The sequence below is a fragment of the Cyprinus carpio genome, chromosome A18, assembly GCF_018340385.1.
Source record: "Cyprinus carpio isolate SPL01 chromosome A18, ASM1834038v1, whole genome shotgun sequence".
NCBI lineage: Eukaryota > Metazoa > Chordata > Actinopteri > Cypriniformes > Cyprinidae > Cyprinus > Cyprinus carpio.
The window spans coordinates 11326646-11350303 of NC_056589.1; the positions used below are offsets into that span (position 1 = coordinate 11326646).

General features: G+C 36.2%; 1 protein-coding gene across 3 annotated transcripts in view; it reads right to left on the reverse strand.

The window, feature by feature from the left end:
- The window catches only part of gse1b (Gse1 coiled-coil protein b), a 212204-nt gene that overhangs the window by 161247 nt on the left and 27299 nt on the right, over positions 1 to 23658 (reverse strand). Inside the window, exon 1 of one of the 3 annotated variants that reach the window (XM_042774995.1) lies at positions 2264 to 2439. The exons of the other annotated variants lie outside the window; for them this stretch is intronic. Within the exon in view, the coding sequence (XP_042630929.1) occupies positions 2264 to 2266 (3 nt within the window). The 5' untranslated portion in view covers positions 2267 to 2439. Of the gene's footprint in view, positions 1 to 2263; positions 2440 to 23658 lie in introns of those variants that run through there. 3 annotated transcript variants of the gene reach the window in all.

A 23658-nucleotide genomic window follows, 5' to 3' on the forward strand; every position in this document is an offset into this window, starting at 1 on the left:
TAAAAACAACCAACCATATTGAAAAAAAATGTATGACTCCTGTACGTCACTGCAAACATCCTGTACGTCACTGCAATCACCTTTATCTCCATTACACTCATCATACATCAAAACTTCACTGGTTTGCTTTATTCAGCCCATACAGACTAGTAGTCCTCCTTCTTATTTCTTATTTATAGAGGTATGTCTGTCCACCAATCGCTGCACGGGTTAAGGTTACGTATGATGATGAAAGCATGTTAGTGCTCGCCCTCCCGGAACTCATAGAGATTGCATTGCAGTGCCTGCAGTTCAAAACAAAAAAAAACCTTTGCATGGAAGTCAATGAGAACAGTCTGGGCCATTCTCGGTCAGAGAGAGATCCCCCAAAAAGGGGCGGTACTCCACAGAATGTGACTTGACGCTGATTGGACTGTATATCCACATCCAGAGGCAGAACAAGCAGTCTAGAAGAGTGACAGCTGTGGCTGAATGCGATAGAAAAAAAATTCCCTCCCTTTCGCACTTTGGTGGTGTGTCGCCCAATCATCCCATTGAAGAAACTGCCGCTGTTGACAACCAATGGCACAAGACTTCCAAAGTATTTGATCCATGGCCACATTATCAACATTTTTCCATTGGACACCAATGTCTTCCAGATCTTCTTGGAAAGCTTGTCTCTGTGTCTTCATTAATCTTCCTTATTCAGGTGTTGATTCAGCCTATGTTCCTCCATGCTCACAAAACTCCCCAAATGTTTTCACCAAGCCTGGGGGGACCTATCTGCCACACTGCGTGCTGCACTTTCTCCCATCAGTGTTGCCACTTCGCGACTTTATTGCTAGATTATTGCTAGATTTGGCAACTTTCAGGCCTCTTTAGCAACTTTTCCAAGCATCTACTGACAATCTAGTGAAACCTATGTGATAATTTTCTGAATATATATATCCAAAAATCGCAGCAATGTCTTATATATGGTGATTTTGTCAGACAACATCTTGATTAAAAATCAGGATTTAACAGAACAGCTGCTTGGAAGAGACTGCTGGTTTAACATAGTCATAATGGCCAAGTTTCAGTCACAATTTCATACTATCTGACAATAAACAGAATATGTGAACAGTTTTATTGCAATTTTGCTGTAATAAAATACATTATGTGAGCACAGAGAGTAGCAGAGAAGCAAACAAAATAAAGGGCTGACACTATGCAGAATGCAATGCACGTAATGACGTAATAAAATATGCTAAATGACGTATGACATCATCTAGGGATATTTAGCAACTTGAACAGGCTTTAGCTACTTTTCACTGAAAATAGTTGCCAACAGTGTCTCCCATTCATAGCAATACGAGCGCCTTGTCTTATTGATGTCATGCATCGCCTGTCAATGGCATTGTGTCCTGTTACCTTCAGTTATCAGTTTGCAGCAAATAAACTATGGAACATAATGCGCTTCCTCATCCATGAACATGATTCCACACTCCTTCAAAGTAAAACTGTGCTGACAAAGCGCATGTTTGTGCGACAGACTATGGCAAGTGTGAGTACAGATGAACATATATATATTATTTAATTGTATTGGGAGTTACGATCAGAAGTTGCCAGAATGCCAAATAATTTTTGCATGCATTGAATTTAGGGTTATACATAAAGTTAAAAAAGACCATTATGCAGTAACTTTTTGATTTCAGGTTATTGGATGCAACCTCTAATTTTGGCAATCATGGCAAAACAATAGGTTTATATAAACAGGTAAAAACTTGATTTACCACATTTCGGCCACCTGAGCAACACATTCCTTATACCAGACCTGAACTTTAATGTGCTATTTAGATTTGATTTGACCCTTGATGTAACTAAATGATGCACATTTTAGGTTACCTGAGAAAACAATTTTTTTTCCTGTGTTACCAAGAAATTATATTAAAATCATTATTTAAAAAAAAAATCTCAAGTTTAATTCAATATAATATAATATAATATAATATAATATAATATAATATAATATAATATAAAAAAGGAAGAAGATATTGCTCATGAATTCCCTTACTGAGATCAGTTATTTAATATAATATAATATATAAAAACAAACTGAAGCATTTAAACTGATAGAACAGAATAGAATAAAATACAAAGTGAAGCTTTAAATTGAGATCTGTAAGCTAAATATTTTCAAAAAACGTGAACGTGAATTCTTATATACTTATCTAAGTAGAGTTTACAGTAGAGTTTGCACACTATTACCTGTGTGTGACTGTAAAAGTCTTAAGAGTTTTGTTACCATTCTGTGTCCATCATCCGCTATTTCCACCACTTTATCAAGCCACTCTTCTTTCAAACATGATGATGTTTTATTTCACGTCATTGCGTTTGCGTTGGCTTTCGTGTTGAGCTATTTTTTCCACAACCATTAAAGTATTTGATTTCTACACCAACTCATTTGGGGCACATCATTCTTTTTCTTTGAAACCTGTGAACCGCATTCACCAGTTCTAACTCTATAGCGACAACAACTCTATAGCGGTTTTCCCGAGAATTGCAATTATTTATCATTTACTGAGTAGCATTTACTAGCTTTCCCAACTCATTTTTGCATGTGCGAGGCATGCGCGCAGCTTATAGGGAACATTGCTCACTACACAACAGGTTGCCATAAATGAACCTATAAAGGTGATAATTAATTGAACCTGAAGGATTTATTCTCTTTTTGAAAAGCTAATTCAAGGTGCAATACATGGTACAACATAGCACACCTTTCATTGCTCTGCCTTTCAGGTACGAGAAGAAAATTCAATGCATCTCAGCAATTAAAAAAGAGACAGAAACATAGATGATGATGACTACCTAAAACCAAGGCATTTGCTTGCTTATTTATTTATTTGACATTGTGGGGTTTAATCGGCATTTGCTTGCTTATTTATTTATTTGACATTGTGGGGTTTAATCGGCATTTGCTTGCTTATTTATTTATTTGACATTGTGGGGTTTAATCATGGAAGCTCAGAAGCCAAAGAATTTACATAATATTTCTTTTTTTTTTTTTTTATCACCATAGAAAAACAACAACAGGCAAATATTCAGTGAATAGCTCCATAGGAATCCATTGTTTCTATTTAAAGTCTTGTTTGTGCTGAAAATTCACATTAAAGAGAAGGTCATATGGTTTTTTGAAAAATATCTCATTTGCAGTTAGCTATCCCTAAATGAAAACAACCTAATAATCAAAAAAAGTACATGATAAATAAAGATATTGTCTCTCAAAAGAGCAGTGTTCAAGGATACCACAGAAATACAGTTTGAACCTTTTGTTGTGTGCTTGTCATTTTATCAAGAACTGCTTCTCTAATCTTGGCTTTTATCTTCTTTGGCTTCTTATCTTCTTAATTTGGACTAACAAGCTCTCCAAACCACAACCTGTAAACAATTGATACATTATGTGTACATTTTCAGTTGAGTGCCAGCTGACCAATCAGAGCAGTGTAGGCTTATGGAAGGGCGGGCTTTGCTCCGAACTTGCTTGGAACGAATCATTGGCAAATGACTCTAATATTAAATGTATATTTTGAGGAAAATACAATGTTTTCTGACCTTAGATGCATTTAAACATGTTGTAGGGGACTCTAACACAGTATTAGGACACTTTAAAATACCATATTATCTGCTCCTTAAGTATGAAAAAGCCTTTACTGACATTCAGGTATCAGTCTTACCGTATGTACACCTTTTATAAAAAGGTGTTTTGTTTTGGAAAAAAATACTGAAATGGGCGCCTTGGACATGGTTTTCAATGCCCCCTGCTTTCAGAAACCCTTTGGGACCTGAAACAAGATGAAGCTAAGTGCTATTGATTTGCACTTTCTGTCTCACCAGGACTTCATAGCAGTGTGAGCTGACCGACTGACTGCTTGCCTCTCAACATGGCCCTGACCTGCGCTTATGTGTTTGAGAGAAAAAGGCAGAGAATATAACACATACATAGTATAAATACAATATTAACCCTTTTAGTGCCAATGTCACAATTACGTCACAGCACTAGCTAGAGGCAAAAGAAAGGGAAAACTGCAGGCAGCCAATTCAAACCAGCACAGATTCGGCTACATAAGGAGTAGCTTAAAATATCATCTTGTTTTGATGCTGGATGCCAGAATTGATGGAGTACAGGCTCCAATTTGAAATTTTATCACATACCTGCTGCCATTACAAGACAAAAAAACTATGACAGCTGTGGTCAAACAATAAAACGAGCGAACTGTAGCGCACACTTCTTATCAGAAAAGGTATTGTCTTTTGTTGTCATGGATTATGGTTTAAGTTACACATCTAAAGATTTCTTATGCATCTCACAACATGCAAGAGGAGCCTATGTCATGTATGCAAGTCTGTCTGCATGTGTGTAAAGCAACAAACTGAAGATTTATATGTTTAATCATCTGTAATTGTATATACATTGGGATTGATTGAAGAAAGAAAAATAAAATACAAAATAATAAAAAAAAACAAAATACAAAATTTTCAAAACTAGAAAATACTCACATCTTAATTTATAAAAAACTATACACAAATTAACTTAGTTAAAAATACATATATGTAAAGGTACTGTAATGTCACTGTAAACGTACCTCATTTACAGGACCTATACTTTAAAATAACTATTTGGCCATTACATACATACATCTTCAAATAATATATCCATCACATTAGATGTTAAAAATATATATATATTTTGGCCCAGTTCACTCTCATGTAGCTGTAAAAATAGTTGCCTGCTGAAATTGAAATGTAGACATCTTCATGACTATATAGACACAGGTGAGCTTCTAATTATTATACACGTTAGGTTTCTCTATCAGGTAGGTGTAAATGTGAGTCACTCAACCAGAGGTAATCCTGTCAGATCGTCCTTTGAGTGAGTGTGTATGGGTCTGACTGTCAACTTTTTCAAATAACAATCACTGTCACGGATAGTGAGTAACCTTACATATTCAGGTAAAATCGGATTTTCTCCGGTTCATGTTAAAAAGCAGCCTAACAAATCTTCATAGTTAGTGTTAGTGCAGCAGTCAGGGGAATCTTTCTGCCTCCACCTATGCTCTGCCCACAGAAAAACATCACATTGTTTACTAACTGAAAAAGGGTCTATTGCAACTCATGCATCTGTTGCAACTCATGCAACTCAATCACTGCAATATTTAGGATATATTATATATTATTATGAAACTCTCTCTATATGTATGTGTGTGTGTGTGTGTGTGTATGTATGTGTGTGTGTGTGTGTGTGTATGTATGTGTGTGTGTGTGTGTGTGTGTGTGTGTGTGTGTCATGAGGATGTGTATTCAGCTTCAGGCTGTTTATTTAACCCTCTGGAGTCTAAGGGTATTTTTGGGGCCTGGAGAAGTTTTGTCATGCCCTGACATTTGTGCTTTTTTCAATTTCTTATAAATATCTAAAAGGCTAAAGTCTAATCTCACTGTAATCAGCACAAACTAGGCTATAATAATATGTGAGCAGCATGTATGTACATGATTGTGTTTTTGAGAAAAAAAAAATGTTATGCGTGGTTAGTGAAAAAACTAAAAATGTTAAATCACTTGAATACGGCAATAAAACACATACAGAAAATTGGTTCCCAGGAATTTTGAGAACTGTAGCTTGTAGGCTAGAATTTTTTTTTTTCTAAATGATGTGAAAATCATCTTGTTTACTCACTTACAGAAAACAATATATTGATTTAAATTTTCTAAGACACTTTTTGTTGGTAAAAGTCATATGCGAGTAGGCATCAACTATCATGAATTCACACCTGAGAAGACAAAGACCTGCATAATGAGCTGCATAATGAGCCATTCAGTCAGCTGTGTCACTGAGAGGAATGAGTTACAAGAAAGAATGTGAGGACAAAATAAATGTATATAATTTTATGTTTGTAGTTTATTTAGAATATATTTAATTATCCCACAACATAATTTAATATTCACTTGTGAGTGCAGTTAAACAGTTTATTAGGATCAATCAAAGCTGACTTTCAAACTGAATTTTTTGCATCATTACTCGTCACACAATCCTTCAGAAATCCTTTTAACAATCTTATTTTCTACAAAAAAAAAAAAAACATTTATTGTTATTATTATCATTATTATTATTATTATTATTATTATTATTATTATTAATGTTGAAAAGAGCTGAGAATATTTTTTTTAAGTTTTTTAGGGGGGATAAATTGAAAGAACAGCAATGATTGTTACATTTGTTACAGTTACATTTATTGTTACATTTATACTATTTACATCAAGCTTTTTAATGGTATAGTAGTGTATATTGTTATTGAAACTTCATAATATTTCACTTGATTATACATTTAGTCAGGAATTATAGTTTGGAAAAAGTAGTAAGGTATAATAGTAAGGATCCAGGTAAACCATACAAACATGCATACACTTTTCAATAGAAACAGAGTTTTCTATGTGATGCAACCAATGCAACCACATGAGAAAGAGGAATACAGGAGCATCTCCTCACTTTGGTCTGAGGAGTAAACAAAACTACACATGCCATCTGCAGGTCTAAATTAACACACACACACACACACACACATATACAAACACACGTAATGAAATAGTTGGGGTGTTGTTAAACCCTGTTTAGAGAGATGGTGAGGACATATTACTGGTTCACAGATATTCCATAAAGCAGTGCTTCCTAAACTGTGGGCCAAAGAGGTACTGCAGGGGGACCGTGGCCGAGGCTAAATCAATAAAATATTCTCTGTTGTGATTTTTTTCCTCATGATATTAGTTTAAAATAAATATAAAAACTAATATTAAAAATTAATATTTTTTTAAAGGTGCCATAGAATGCAAAAATCACTTTTATAAGGTGATTGAACACAGTTGTGTGGCCGCAGTGTTTGAAAACAACCAGCCTATAATGGTACAAATCCACTCACTCATTGTTTTATAATCCCAAAAAATCATAAACAGTCTCTCCACACGAGCAGTTCTAGACTATGACGTCATACTTAATGAAAGTCCCGCCCATTTGTGACGCTCTCTGCCCTATACACAGCCCTCAGTGAGAAGCAGCGGTCCGCCATTTATGTTTACTTGCTGTTGCTGCTGGAAGTACAATGTCAGCACCAAAGAGCCGTGCATTAGGATGCACCAGAGAACATAGGAGTCTCCATAGACCGCTGAGGGCACTGTGGTTACATTACATTTTCAGAGGAAATATCCCAGAAAAAAAAACAGAAAAGTCTTATACGTTTGTGATAACATTTTACACTGGACTGCCTCACAAATGAGGGTCAGTTCAGTGCTGGAGTTGTGCAAAGATTGCTTCTGAAAGAGGGATCGATACCAACGCTTTGTGCGCAAATTTCCAGACTCCAGACAAAGCAAGCCTCACGCATTATATTTTGTTTTCCAAAGGAACTTCTTGGCTCTCTGTAAGGCTAATGTTGCTAAAGCTACCATTGTCTCTGCCTGTTTTCACTAATGCTGCCTTCACGTGCTACCAGAATGATCGTGAATAGGAATGTAGTAGTTAAAAACTGCGTTTGGAAGCAATGTGAAGATTAGTAACACGGTCATTACCAGTTAAATCATAACACTGGTATGCCCGCGAGCATGAGCACTTGAAGCTCCACACTCTTCTGAGAAGAGAGGGGGGAGCATCAGCTCATTTTCATTTAAAGGGGACATACACATTAACAGCATGTTTTGGCTCATACCCTAAAAGTGGCCATTTCAACAAGCTATAAAAAAATTATCTGTGGGGTATTTTGAGATAAAACTTCAAATACACACTCTGAGGACATCGGAGAACAATTTTAAATATTGTATCAATGCATTCTATGGCACCTTTAATCATAGCAAGGTGAGATACCTCAATTATTTCTATTCATTTAATAATGATTTCTGTCAGACAGTTGACAATTATCCTCCTATTCCAAAATGCATTGATGATTGCTTAGTAAAAGAGGATCGGAGTACGTCACTGTGATCTCTGTGGGATTTCTGGACATTGTAGCCTTTTAAAGACAAAGTACAGGAACGCTATTGTCAAGGTGTCTGGTTTGTATATCCCTGGGTGTCCACTAGAGGTCTTACTTCCCCTTATCGTCACCCCACTTCGGAACTACATTTCCCACAAGTCTTGTTGATACTCATCACTGTTCATTGTATTGAGCTGTTCCCACTTACATTGTTTGCACCTGTCTATAAATACCTGGTTTGTTTCTGTCTTTGTTACGGAGTCCTTGTTTAATGTCACCCTGGTTTTTCGTGTTTCCTGGCCGATGTTTATGTTTCTTGTTTTTGGAGTGCTTACCTGGCCGATGTTTATGTTTCTTGTTTTTGGACTGCTTACCTGGATTGTGACCTTTGCCTGGCTGTTTCTGATTTTGGATTATCCCAATAAAACACTGCAATTGGATCTACCTGTTTGTGTGCGTGTCGTGACAGCTATAAGTGTTGAATCTGCATTAAATTGACATCTATACAGCCAGACAATAAATCCATTCACACATAACATGTTTTTGTATTTCACTGTGCTGGGGGCATTACATATTTAAAGCTGAGATATGGGTCTGTAAAGATCTGGGTGTATGTTACTTTAAAACCTATGCTTGGGTTTTCCCAGGCCCTACATTCAGTGTGAGTGTGGATTGAGGCAAGCATTTTTGGTTTGTGCATTAAAAATATAGATTCATCCAAAAACAGTAATCTCATGCCATGTGCATCATTCATAATGTACTGTAGGTTACAAAATAACAGCGGTAAACCAAAATGGACAGGAAGTGCAGATGGATTGTTGAACTCTTATCTGTCTGAAATTACAGGAAGGCACTGCTCACTTACAGCCCATTCATTCCTACATCCTTGCATTTCAAACATCCATCAGCGCAAACATTCTCACAGGAAACATTTGTCCTTCTTTAAAAACTGACATGTCTCACACTGCAGATATAAATGCGATCAGAGAGAGATTTAATGTGTAATAAAAGAAAATCATGCATTATTACAAGCAACTAACACTAAACCAAACCCTAACCTATAGTTACAGTAAAAAAAAAAACATGCTATTAATTTATTATTAATAATGTTTAATTACACTGTAATAAGTATACATTAAATAAAATGTGACCACTACAACCATGAATTCTTTTGGACATGCATCATGGTAATACGGTAATATCATGGCATTCCTTAGAGAAGCATGTCAATTCAATGTCAAAAAGATCCTCTAAAGAGCTTTTTAAAAGTCTAATGAAATTTTATATGACTTTTATATTTTATGATTTAATGACCTCTACTACATAAATGTTTATTTAATATATTTTCATACAATATTTCTTTCCAGTTGAATTCATTTATAAGTAATGTAAACACAGATCTCAAACCACTTTGTGTTGACATGTCTTCCCAGCATGCACCTCTCTGTTGCCACATAGCCGCACCATGCACAAGACCTGTTTTTCTATTATTGAGACTCTGTACTAATCATTTAGTACTCAACTAAACTCACTTTGAACTCAAACTTTATTTATAAAAAAAAAAAAAAAAAAAAAAAAAAAACTACCAGGACAGACCAAAGCACTGTCCAGAGAAACACACTGCATAAAATTTTACACTAAAACCATATTAGAACATCTGCTTCTAATCATACAGTAATACTGTCACTCTTGCGTGTCTTTAATGGTAGCTCACGAAAACAAGATACAGGCAGGGATACACACACCAAAGCAGACGGTGATCGGACAAACTGAAACTGTGAGAGCGCAACTTAAAACAGGGAGTGCAAATGAGGATAATTAACACAACACAGCTGGTAACTAATGACAACAGATGAGAAGCGGGAAAATTGAAACAAAGGAAGCAGAAACTAATGGAAAATACAAACTTAGAGTCCATAACTAAAACAAACTAAAAAGTCCTAGATGACACCGCGGCAACAAGCGTCGTTGGTGTAGCCAGAGTGCCCGAGGGCTGAGGGGAAGCCGATGTGAGTGAGGAAAGAGGCGAACCTGGCGAGAAGGAGGAACCTGCTGTAGCCATAGGGGTGAAGGGCCAGAGTTCAGGGCCGTAAGTCCATGGCCAAAGGTTCAAGGGGCTCTGGTGGAGCCGAAAGTGAGAGGAGCCAAGGCGAAGCCGACAGATTGACGGGCCAAGATGGAACAAAAGGATCTGAGGCTGGAGGCGGATCTGCAGGACGGCATAGCAGGGCTTCCCCAGTGATGGCACAGGGTTGGAGACATCCAGCAGCGGTGGGGCTGGAGGACTGACTAAGCTTGGTGGTGCAATATAACACGACAGTAAAACATTAAGAATATCACAGTCCATGTAAATCGAAGAAATGAAGAGTTCATAGTTTATAAAATCATTCGGGCTGTTCAGAAACAGTGATGATGATGGTAGTGGGTGGGATAGGGTGGGAGTCAACAAGTCCATATGAAGGTTAATCATCCAGTCCCCATTCTCCTTAGTCACACTTCCCTTGTCCACAGATGTCGCGGGCTCACACCCCTGGTCAGAATCATGTTGAAACTCCTCTTCTGGGGCGAGGGTCAGCTCTGTCCTTTCTCCCTCAAGCTCTGGCTGACACAATGTGACGGTGGGTAGCTTTCCATCTGTGGGGGGCACACACGAATACTCCTCAGTCAATGACGATGATTCAGGTTCTGGGCCCAGCTGTATTCTGAAATGGGGTGCAACGCTCTCCAGACACCGGATGGCGGTTTCCCTCCAGTTTAATCCGGTGGTGTCTTGGAGGTCGATAGGGTGGTGGAAAGTAGCTCTGATCTAGAATAAGGTTGTCAGGGTCTGGTCGTCAAGGGAGCTGGTGGCTGCCAGTTGGCAAAACTCACTCGTAAAAACAAAAAAGTTGTGGCTCTCCTGAGCCACAGCAATGAACAAAGCCTGTTCATCCATTAGGTACTCAAACCAAAGAACAAGAATTCCAAGCATGGTAATTTAATGGTAGCTCAAGAAAACAGGATACAGGCAGGGATACACACACTAAACCAGACAGTGATTGGATAATCTGAAACTGTGAGGGCTGCAGACAGTGAGGATAAAGTGACATGACATGTGGCCAATCATGCAAACCCAAACAAAACAGATGAAAATCAGGCAAATTCAAACAAAGGAAGCAGGATCTAATTGAAAATACAAACTAAGAGTGAGTGAGTGACATGACATGTGGCCAAGTATGGTGACCCATACTCAAATACACACACACAGCAGTGAACACACACACACACCGTGAACACACACCCGGAACAACAAACATCAAATCATAACTCCAATGACCAGACCAAAAATTAAGGAAATCAAATGCAAAAAAAAACCCACAACCACAAAACAAAAACACCAACACCAATCTTCAACAAACAGTTGTAAAAAATAACCGAAAGCTAAAAACTCTACAAGCTTGGCTCGAAAGCAAACCATTCTACAATCTTACGTCCGATTTAACCTTTTTCTGCATGCTGTTCATGGGAAGAAATGTTAAACCTAACTAGTATCTACTGACAGAAGTAGGTAGAAAGGAAGCCAAGTTAGGTGTTTTAAATATTACTGTAGTTATATATAAGTGTATACCATATGGGGCAGCTGTGGCATAATGGTTAGAGAGTTGGACTTGTGGAATATTTCATCAGGCTTTCTCTCATTTTGACAGATAAATATATATATAATTATATATTATTATTATTATTATTATTATAATTATTATTACAGTATATTTTATTGATTTGTATTTTTAGAAGATTTAGGGAACAAAACTGAAGATTTTGCTAGAGTATTAGGAATACTGACATCAGCAATTGAATAACCCATGAACAGCTGCATGGTTTGATTTATTATTGTTCCTGACTGGTTGTTTATTAATTGCTTACTCTTTTAATTAGTCTATCTCTCTAATTCTCACTTATCCTCAGCTTTATCACCCTCTTCACCTCTTGCCTGAGTATGTGTTTTCAGCACTAGAGACAGAGAGCGATCAGTGTGATGAAGCACAGACAGGCATTTACTTCTCCTCATCCTGTTGTGTGTCAGGGTTAAAGATCAGAACACCTCTTAGCAATGCACTCTGAGTCACACCCACAATCAACTGAATTGGTTTGGTGTGTTTTGATCTTATGTCACTTCCTCTTTTACACCTGCCTATGGACAGAAAGGCATAAGTTGGAATGAAAAATGAAGAAGACGCTGTCAATGCCATCAAAACCTCCCTTCGAATGCATGATTTTAGAAAAACAGAATACTGACATGTAAAAAATTTCCACACCATCACCAGATACACACTTCACCAAACTGTATTCAGTCCATCAAATCATCATATCTTTGATCTCCTCAGGGACTTATTAATCTTAAATAATTAACACAAATAGATGTCAAAAGATTCTGCATGAACACTAAAATATTTTTCCTTAATGTTTTTAAAATAGAGATCAAGGTAAACCTAAACTGTTTTATTTTCTTTATACTCTGTCTAAATATATGTTTGATGTGTTGAATTGATTTTTCATGCCACTGTAAGGTAATAGTTTACTTATTCAATAATTCTCACAAAAAAAAAAAAATATTGCTTGTAATGCTTAAAACAATCACAATATACCAAAATGTACCTTACTCAGAGAAAAGTGCCAAAACAAACCTTTTGTCATCTGTCTCACTTTCCTTCCTGTACAAACTGTTGGGTGACTGCAGTCATACATGCTGCATATGTTCTGTGTGAGATAAGAACGTTACATCCCTCAGGGAAGACCACAAAACACACACACACACACACACACACACACACACACACACACACACACAGAGCTGACCATCTGTTGGCCGTTACACTGTGAGAAAACACTTACAACCACACAATGGATAACACTGACAGGCCAGGATTTGTGTGTGTGTTCTTTTGTCTATGTGCTATTGTGTCATTTGTGTTTGTCAGCCTACAGTTGTAAATAAAAGAAGTTAAATTATCTGACAGAAAATTTCAAAGAGGACAATAAAAGGGTTTCAAAACCTTTTTGCATGAGCAGCGTAACAAAGCATTTCAATAACTTTTTTAAACGTGTTTAAAGCACATTAGTGACTCAGCTCAACATCACTGTTTTGTCATGCGAACAAATGCTAAGTAATACTATAAAGAAAATGATACAGCATGTACTGATTGTAAAATAAATAAATAAATAATAAATTCAATACTGCCACCTGTCTTTTGGGGCCGCTGATATTCAGACAACCTGACAATAAGCTGTGAGTGAACTGACACAATTTCCTCTGACATAATTAAGTCCCATTGTATCTCCTGCTCATGGTTGAACCATGGCTCACAGGGAAAGAATATTAACTAAAATTACCGAATTTTCTTTGCAAGTTATACACTTGTATGCAGTTAATAATGCTGAGAACAAGAATCAGTGTTGCCTGTGCCCATGTAAAACAAATAAAACAATTTAAGAATATGAAATAACACAAAATTTTTCATTTAAATTAATATAGTGTAAGTATAGTATATATGACTACATAGTAACTGTAACTAAAATTATATCTTGCCTTCACACAAAAAGGACACTTTTTTATTAGTGAAAGAATATACTTTAAAACAATATAACCTATATTTAAAAGTGTTAACCCAAAATTCATGTAATAATTACATGTTAATTGCAATGAATTATATTTGTAATTACGCATTTGTGAAGATGAAGTTGCAACTTAGTTCATCTGAATTTTATAAACTTTAAAGAGCAGGTCAGATGGGTTTTTGAAAAATCTCTCTTTTGCAGTTTATAACGTAGCTATCCTTAAATGAAAACAATCTGCAAAGTTGTTAATCAAAAAAGTGCATGATAAATAAAGATATTGTCTCTCAAAAGAGAGAGTCTGTTCTGAATCGCCGTAACGAGTCGTTATATTTTCGACTCTTTTGCCTGTTACCGGTGTACGTCACTGGGTAACACATTTGCATAATCCCCGCCTGCCCGCAAAATACGAACAGAGTCTGATCTGCCCACAAACACTTTTGCTATTAGTGCGTTTACATCATGTTGAGAAGACGCGGTGTTCAAGGATACCACAGAAATACAATTCGAGCCTTTTGTTGTGTGCTTGTCATTTTATCAAGAACTGCTTCTCTAATCTGGGCTTTTATCTTCGTTGGCTTCTAATCTTCTTAATTTGGACTAACAAGCTCTCTGAACCACGACCTGTAAGTAGTACGATTGATACGTTAGGTATACATTTTCAACTGAGTGCTCAAAATATAATTTTTTTTGTGCCAATATGTGATGTATACCTAGTGCAGCTTTAGGTTTCCAGGTAAAGCATGATATTACTGTCTTACTGAAGTAGTTCTAAAAATTCGCAGTGAACCTAAGAATATGTCGATTATTGTAGACTGACGTTGTTCTAATTACTTTGTTTAATAATAAAAAATGTAGAGTAGCACACAGACTTTATAATAATTGTGAAACTGCTGTTTATTGTGCTGCACTGGCAGTTACAGGGTTAATGCGGGAGAGATGAGTGATTTCGGCTGGTGCTCCTGGGATACGACTGTTCTGCGTTCTGATTAAAAGTTAAGACCAAGCGTCTTTTGTCTGTCGTTCTTCAAACATTACAGTAGACATATTTTGGTTTACAAACTGTATTGTTTAATCAGTTAGTCAGGTTAGCACTCGGTTAACGTATCCACCTAGTGTTCACAGTTTAGCACCTAAACTTTAGCTGTGGGCACGATTCGCTTGCATAAGTGTTTTTGTATTTTATGGCATTATAAGAATGGATTGACTATATTATTGTTTTATGTAAAGGTGCTTTGTCAATGGTAGCGCTGGCTAACTGGCTCAATGACTCCTCTCTGTGCCAATCACAACAGGTTTGGCCAGCTGACCAATCATAGCAGAGTAGGCTTGAGGAAGGGAGGGGCTTGCTCCGAACTTGCTTGAAACTAATCATTTCCTAATCATTGGCAAATGACTCTAATATTAAATGTTAATATTACAATGTTTTCTGACCTTAGATGCATTTAAACCTGATGTAGGGGACTCCAATACAATATTGGGACACTTTAAAATACCATCTGACCTGCTCTTTAAATGTAATATTGAATAAAACACAACATTTTTGATTAGTACTTTACATGTGCTTTAGAATGTTAGTCAATACAGCAAAATAAGCATGCTTCACAATAAATGATTGAAACAATGATTTAAGATGTAATTTAAAGTAAAACTTTTAATTGGGCATTATTTTAAAGTGCACTAATAAACAGTAATAAATCTGCATCATCCGTTTTCTTTTTTTTTCTTTTAATATATGCTTTAAAGATTCTGAAATACACTGCAGGTGCACACTTCATTTACACACGGCTAATGTTATGTAAAAGCTACATGATAAGAACATATTTTATCTGTGATAAGGCACATTCCTAATGGGCAAGATAAGAATGTGATGAAAGGAAAAAAATGTAGAAAGCAGAAACAAACACTGGCAATCAAAGTCTCCATTACTTCAACACCTCCACTGATCACTAAACTAACCATATGCTCTGTGTGTGTTTGTTTTTCTCAAAAGTTTCCATGGTGTGGTGTGTGTAGCTCATGGTGAGAGGTTTGAACAGCATCCAGTACTCATGTCTTCTTGTAAGCATGTCTCCTAGCAACACACGCCAATTCCGAACACCAGCTGCTGCAGAGGATATCAGGTGTGATGAGATCCATTTATGACCACACACAGAGCAGTTAAATGTTTGGTCACACTTTATATCATGTGTATTTAATGCTGCCTTCATGTGCTGTTATTTACCATTAGTATTACTGTTCTAATTAAAATATATTTACAGAAATTTTGTAATAAAAAATAAAGATTTGATAACTTATACAAGGCAATTTTTTTCTGTATGTTAATGGAAAGAGAATTGGGCTTTTCATAAAATCTGGACAAACTTTCACCTATAAACATTAATCAGTAAATCAGACCATACACTCATTAATGAGGGCTTCATTCAGTCATCATATCATTAAAACAAAGAGTTAAGCATGAAGCCAGTAAAATGAATGAGCAGCTGCTTGAATGTGTCTCCAGGTAACAAGAGATGGGTTTCATGAACTGAGAGACTGTGACCCTGATCTCACAGCAGTGGATGGTTGTCACTGTCATTATGATTTGTGTGTTAAATCAGTGGTTCCTAACCCTGGTCCTGGAGTTCCCACAACACTGCACATTATTGATGTCTCCCTTATCTGACACGCCGATTTTAGGTCTTAGAGTCTGCACTAAAGAGCTGATGAGTTTAATTAAATGTGTTTTATTAGGGTGACATCTATAATGTGCAGTGCAGGGCATGACTGGCATAGAGTTGTAATGAACACAACTTTCATCAGCCATGGATGCCTGGACAATTTTAACTCTACTTAATTACAAGTAGAGAAAGAGCAATGATTTCTCATTGAAGCATAAATCAACCAAATATGTAGGGCTGCAACTAACGATTATTTTGATAATCAATTAATCGGTTGATTATTTTACGATTAATCGATGAATCGGTTTATGTACTTATATTTTAGTTTTGCCCATTTTTTCCCCAAGTAAATTATTAACAAAGGGTCTTTATCATTCAACATAGACTTTTTAGAGATTTTAACCATTTTGCATTGTCATATCCTCATCAAAAACATACCTGGAGTTGTGTTTTATTATGTGTTAGTTATCCTTTGTCGAACTCTTCTGCAATCAAAACACTGACCCATACATACTCTAGCAAATTTCACATGGAGATTTCAAATAATGTTTTCACCATGGCAGTCCTTAGGGCTCCTAAAGTAGTTTAACATCCCGAACAAAGCTTATTAAGGAATCTTTCAGAACATATTATCATGAAGAATAAGAATAAAACAGAATTAAAATTGCAGTAAATTGCATTTTATTATTTTTTTTTCCTGTAAACACACAGCTTATACCTGGGAAACAGCTTTATAGCTTATGCTGTGAAATTGTAAACAATCCTTCCAATAAAGTGCCAATGGCATGAAACCTGAATGGAACTCACATTTTAAAGTAAAATTTAAAGTAAAATCCATCAGAAGGTTGTCCAGAAAAAAAATTGGACACACACAAAAAACCTGCTGTGTGAAAAAGAGCAGTGAATGCTTAGAAAAAAGTGCATTTCAAATACATTTAAACATTAACCTCTCTCATTCAGTCATAATTAGGCTGCAAGACTGAATTATGAACTGGTAAACGACAAAGCTTTAAATGTTAATTGTTAAAAAGCAATGTTATCAGCTTTTACGACTAAACATTTGCAAACAACATTGTACTGCAGAATCTACACAAATAAAAGTCTTTGCACACTGTGATTTTCATCGGATTTAAATATGTAGTGGTCCTTATAACAGTGCAAAATTCAAAAATGTAATAAAGCGATAAAATGTTAACAAAACAGCCTATGCCTGAACTGACAGGAATTCAACTACCTGTGGGAAATGAGGCAGAACACTATTCACTCATTATTTGAGAAAAACTTTGCATTGCAGTGCAAAAAAGGTCAACATGTCCAAATGTTCAGGGCTTAACAGTTAGGCTTGCTCTCTTTTTGCTCCCACACTTTGGATGACTTCGTCCGATTAGTTTTATCTTCCGCTTTTTTCTTTTTCTTACTCGAGCTTACTTCACTGCCGCCTGCCTCACCCATCACGCTGAATGCTGCAGAGAGACGCTGTGCGGGAAGCACGTGACATAAAACGAGGCCAGCTATTGGCTAGTCGCTACTTCTCCTGCTGTACTGGCTGAGTAAAACCTCCGGTGGCTCATTACTGCCACACTTTGGTCACCGCAGGGTTTAAAATATGCACGAAATGAACCGCTTACGGCAAATAAAAATTATTTAGCAACGAATCGATTACTAAATTAGTTGACAACTATTTTAATAATCGATTTTAATCGATTAAATCGATTAGTTGTTTCAGCTCTACAAATATGGTATTTCAATCGTTTACTCAACCACCCAGTGGAAAAGTCTATGCTTGTAGAAGGTCAAGCCTTTCAAGTGGCCTTCAAAGTACATGAAAAGCTACTGTAACTCTTTGTATTGATTTGACCAGTCAAAGCATGCCGTGCCCATTGATGACAAAGCATGTTTTGTTTTTGTTTTTTCTTTATCAGAAGTGCTTATTGTAGCAATCTTGGAACTTGTTAACACAACTTTGTTCCTATGTTACCCTAACCCCAACCGAACATAGAGCCCCTTGTCATGTTCATTATGTGCCATAGAAATCTGAGAACATAGGACCCTGGGAATATTGAGATGACTCAGTTTCTGACAAAGCTTTCAATTGATTTCAATCAATCAATGAATCTTTTTTTTTTTTTGGAATGAGCATTTACTTGAAAGCAAAACAAGTTTTCAGAGTAGCTCCAGTTAATAACATTATGTAGCAATATGCAATAGCACAGCATCAATGACTATGGTGTAATAACCCAATTCTTCATAGAGTCATTATAAAGACACAGTGTGTAATGGCTCAGAGGGAGATCAGAAGAGTCACAATGATAAGTATCACTTGCCATCACAATGGTTGTCATCATGCTTCCTCTTAGTGGTAAATGGGGGTTTTACAGAATGAGAAACATCTGTGCTGTCATTTCTGTGAGGAGATTAAAGTGAACACCAAAATCCCCATCAAAAGACATGCTGGTGTTCAGTAAAAGATTTGAAATGTCACAGCAGCCATATGGAAATGCTTGAGTTTAAGCGCACGCGCGCGCACACACACACAAACACACACACACACACACACACACACACACAGCATTAGCAGAAGAAAAACACAAACTTTTAAATAGCCATGTCTATATGGATCTGTTTCTGAGAGATGGATTATCTAGTTTTATCTCCTGTTTTACAGCTGCATCGTGGCTCAATTAGTAGTGATATAATCTAACAGCAAGAAGGTCCATGGTTTGAGATCTGGCTAAGCAACGAGGCCTTTTTTATGTGGTTTTTTCATATTCTTCCATTGCAGTCCACCCTGTGTGGAATTTGCATGTTTTCCGGGCACAATCAACAACGAAAGACATGCAGCATTGGTGATTTCGAGACACTAAACTGACCGTTGGTTTGAGTGTAAATGTGCATATGTCTGTGTGTGTGTGTGTGTGTGTTAGCCTTGTGATGGATTGGCTCCATCCAGGGTGTTTCCCTGCCAATATGCTCCAGCATCCCCTCAACCCTACACAGAACAAGTGCTTTGAAGAATAGATGAAATTGGGACCCTGCTGTCTCTCTGCTCCAGTTGAATGTTTAAAAGTCACAGGAAGTGCAGACCATTTATCTTGTTTTAAATGTTTATTTTGTCATCATTTGTTATATTTAGCAAAGTAAACTAAAAGATTGAAAGGTGATTCTTAAAAATCTGTATTTTCTGCAAGCTTTTTTCCAAGATAAATTTAGATGTCTTTCCAAAAAGGACACTTATAAACTCCAAAAGGACACCAAAGAACCGGTAATTATTTCAGTAATTTAATATTAAATAAAAAAAATTACATACTGTAAGTACCAAAACAGTTAGTTCATTTCACATATTTTTTCCTGATAACAGCGAAAAGAACTTAAAACGTTCTCTCATTTTTGGTCATAGAGATGGCGGACTGGGAGTCAAAAACAGCCCTGGATTTTCTCCAAAATAGTCCCGCCACAACTACAAACAGTCGTTACTATCTTACAATCTCACAGCAATCCTATCGCATTTCTGACAAATAACATCACAAAACCCATGGTGACCGTGCTGACAAAAACAATAGAAACCATCACAGAATTCTAATGGTTTCCACTACAAATACCATTACAAACATTACAAACCACCAACTTTTAACCATTAACACCATTAAGTAATGGTTTGCTGAAGTGTGTTTTGGGACATAGCCTATTACATTAGGATTTAGTGGTTTTAACAAAAGCCACCAACAGAAGGCGACCAACTACTAAGGCTGGGCGATATGGGCAAAAATTCATATCTCTTTTTTTTTTTTTTTTTTTTGGCCGATTTGCAATATCCAATATATATCTTGGTATTTTCGTTTTTGTATTTGAATTAAAAAAAAATCTGTAATTAATATCTATTTATTTCACTGACCACCCAAGGTTGTCCAACAAAACAATACATATTAAAGGCTATGAAAACAAATAAAGTAAATGTAACCATGTAAGCCTTTATATCATGTGCAAAAAAAGGGCTAAAATCACATTTGATTCTAAAATTGTAACAATACAACCTAAAAACAAAAATAAGGCTTTTAAAGCAGAAGTTAAATTCACTAAACTAAAAATGAAAATAGGAACAAAAGCAGAGTTGTGCTAGGCTATTTTGATTACTCCATTACCATCACTTTACAGTCAGTACTATCATAAAAATAGACTTACTTGTATGTTTAAAATTCTACTTGTCACATTTATTATCCAACAACAAATATTTCAGTGAAATGTATATTTTAGTCAGAATTATTGCACTCCTATTTAATTGAACTAGGTCTGTGTGGCATGCATACGCGCTCATTCACTGAAGTGAAGTTTAGCGGAGAATCCCAGAAGGCTCATGCACTTCTGACAGAAGAATTGAAATATTTCCATGGCTTTCTAACATTTACAGATGGAGAATATACCTGTGAAATGTAAGTTATGCTTGCCATTCAGGAAGACAGCAGATCTCAAACACATTAAACAGCGCGAATAGATTGTGTCTTTGTCAGCGGCACATGCAGCCTTTCTGTTAGGGCATATGACGGGCGAGACACTTAAACTAATATGAGAAACGAAACTATAAACTATGTCTTACCAGTTTTTAAAGGCCCTAATATGAAGCTTTTCACATGTTTAGAACGAAAAACATTATTCACTCACACCGAATCAGCTCAGTCTGTGTCCTCCGCTATATTTTGAGATGCGCTCGTATATCGATAAACGGTATTGCCTCATATCGAATTGCTTATAAAGAAAACATCGATATATCGTACAAACTCGATATAGCGCCCAGCCCTACCAATTACCTGTAGAGACCAAAAGACTCCATTACAGTTTCCATTAAAACCAATAAAATGTTCATTATAACCAGTAAAACCATTACAAAGTATGTTATGGTTTCTTTTTTTTCAGCAGGGGATTGAAATATGTATTGTTGTATGAACTAAAATTATTGAAAGCTAAATTAAGAAAGCAGAATGCAAAATGTATAATATGACAATGATAAACATGAACCCAGAATCTAGAAACCTGAAACAACAGAATTCTTAATTTTAAGTATTCATATGTCTGTGTGTGTGTGTGTGTCATGTTAATCAGACTGATCACCTTAGAGACTACTTCATTTACTCTATTTTCTAACTCAGTATCTCTCAAATGTAACCCATTGTAGAATTGCCGCTGTCTCTTTATGAATAAATGTAATATTCATGCCAGACAATGTGGAGTGATAAATAGCAGTGGACGCTCAAACTAAGGGGTGTCCTGGGATATTAAAATAGTGCTATAGGCTACGTGCTCTCTAGTGAGATTGGCGGGAAAAGGTAACCTGTTGTAACTGTTGGCTTTTTTTTCCTTTTAGCTTCTCCCAACCAACTTTATCTTCACGTTTTTTGCTCACCATCACAAGCCCACTCTCCTTCACGTCAGTTTCGCTTTCTTATAAGCATTAAGCAAAAATAGATTGCATTAATGCCCCCTTTTGTTGGCTGTCAATGTCGCTTAATCTGACACTTTTACTTTGATGATGAACCAGCCAGGCTAACGGCCATTCTGGACTTCTCCAGAACGTCCAGATGGCCAGTCCGCCCGTGGATAAGAATAACACATCATTTGAAACTGTAAAAGGTCTACTTGTATTTGTATATACTCGCAATATCAACAAAACATTGTGCTTTTGTAAAATAAAGAAAACAAACAGGGTGCACTTTCTGCTGTCTCGGTCTCCGCCTTGAACTTCTTTCTAAATCCCGCCACAAAAATGAATGAAAACTCAGCAAATAGGCTACCTGACACACAGACATGAGAAATATATCTACTGAAAGATTGAAGTCTCTATTTTTAAATGAAGTAAGTCATATCTAAAACAAATATTGTCTGATAAAATAATCCATATGAAACCAACACGAGGTCCTGTCTTTCCCGTCTGAGCTCATTATCTATAATGTGATCACTCCCATATGCAATGCACGCTATTCAGACGGTAATCATCCATGTGAGAAGTGCGAACATGTAAAAAAAGCAGCAAGATTCATCAAGTTCATCTAAGCTACTTTTCGTTTTCGGAAAAAAACCACACTGTCAGGAATCAGCCTTGTATTTACATTCATTGCATCTAAATGTTGTACGACTGTTCTTCATTTTAGTTCGCATTCTCTGGTGATTTATTAAAGGGCATACTGATGCGCAAAACATGATTTCAAAATGCATTTACATTTTTTCTTAACACTGCATTTGTAACTTAAAGGGATACTCCACCCCAAAATTAAAATTGTGTCATTAATCACTTACCCCCACTTACCTGACATTGTCAGAATAGTTCATAACATTACATTTGAATCACTGATGGCAGATGGACTATTCTGGCGATGTCTTTCATACTTTTCTGGACCTTGACAGTGTAACTTACTTGGCAGTCTATGGGACAGTCACAAGCCTCCAGTTTCCATCCAAAATATCTTAAATTGTGTACCGAAGATGAACAAAGCTCTTACGGGGTATGGAACAACATGGGGGTAAGTGATTAATGACAAAATTTTCATTAAGTAACATAATTTCATTGACAGTAGTAACTGTAATCAAATTATATAATTTAAAATATAATGCATTACATTACTACGTTATGAGGAAAAGTAATAAAAACATTAACTGTGTAACGTGTAATACCCAACTCTGTTCATAATAGTGTGAAAACTGGAAAAAATGTAGAGAATGTATATAATCAATTCAGCTCCTTTACTGAACACCATTATTACATAACTGAAGACTTTACACTGTTTGATGGATCAAATATCATGGTTTTTAATGTGTCTGGTGAAGTTGACACAAATGAAGTGGAATAAATGTATATTTTTAGGAAGAAAAATCTTTTTAGAAAAACCTGTTACCTTATATGTTTCATTAGCTGAGACTTTTCTCTACAAATATATCAATTTATAAATAATGTCATTAAATAATAAAAACTCACATAAAAAAAGTTCTGTCCCTTACCTTAAGAATCAATTAAATAATTCTGTTACATAATGTCAAAGGTGAGTGATTAACTTTACATTTGTTTTCTATCAGCTGTTCTGTGTATTGCGCCTTTAAAATGACTGAAATAATAAAATAATTCATTCGTAATAATAAAATAATTCATTACCATTCACTGCAGAGTTGCTTTCTGCAATGTTTCAAAATCGGCGCAGCCTTTCTAATGTTACAACTTGGCAACTCATTTATCATCTTATATTCCAAGTTCCCCGCTCTTTCCCACATATTCATAAACTCAGAACTCATAATTATGATATTTCCAACTCCACCACAATGTTTTGACCATCTGGTGTAGAAACGATTCAGTCCAATCAATTAGAAAAGATGAAGTAACAGAACAGTCAGTTTGGTGGATATAACTCAAAAGCTCTGTGAGGAGTTAGAGTCAGAAAATTTTCTCTTAGAAG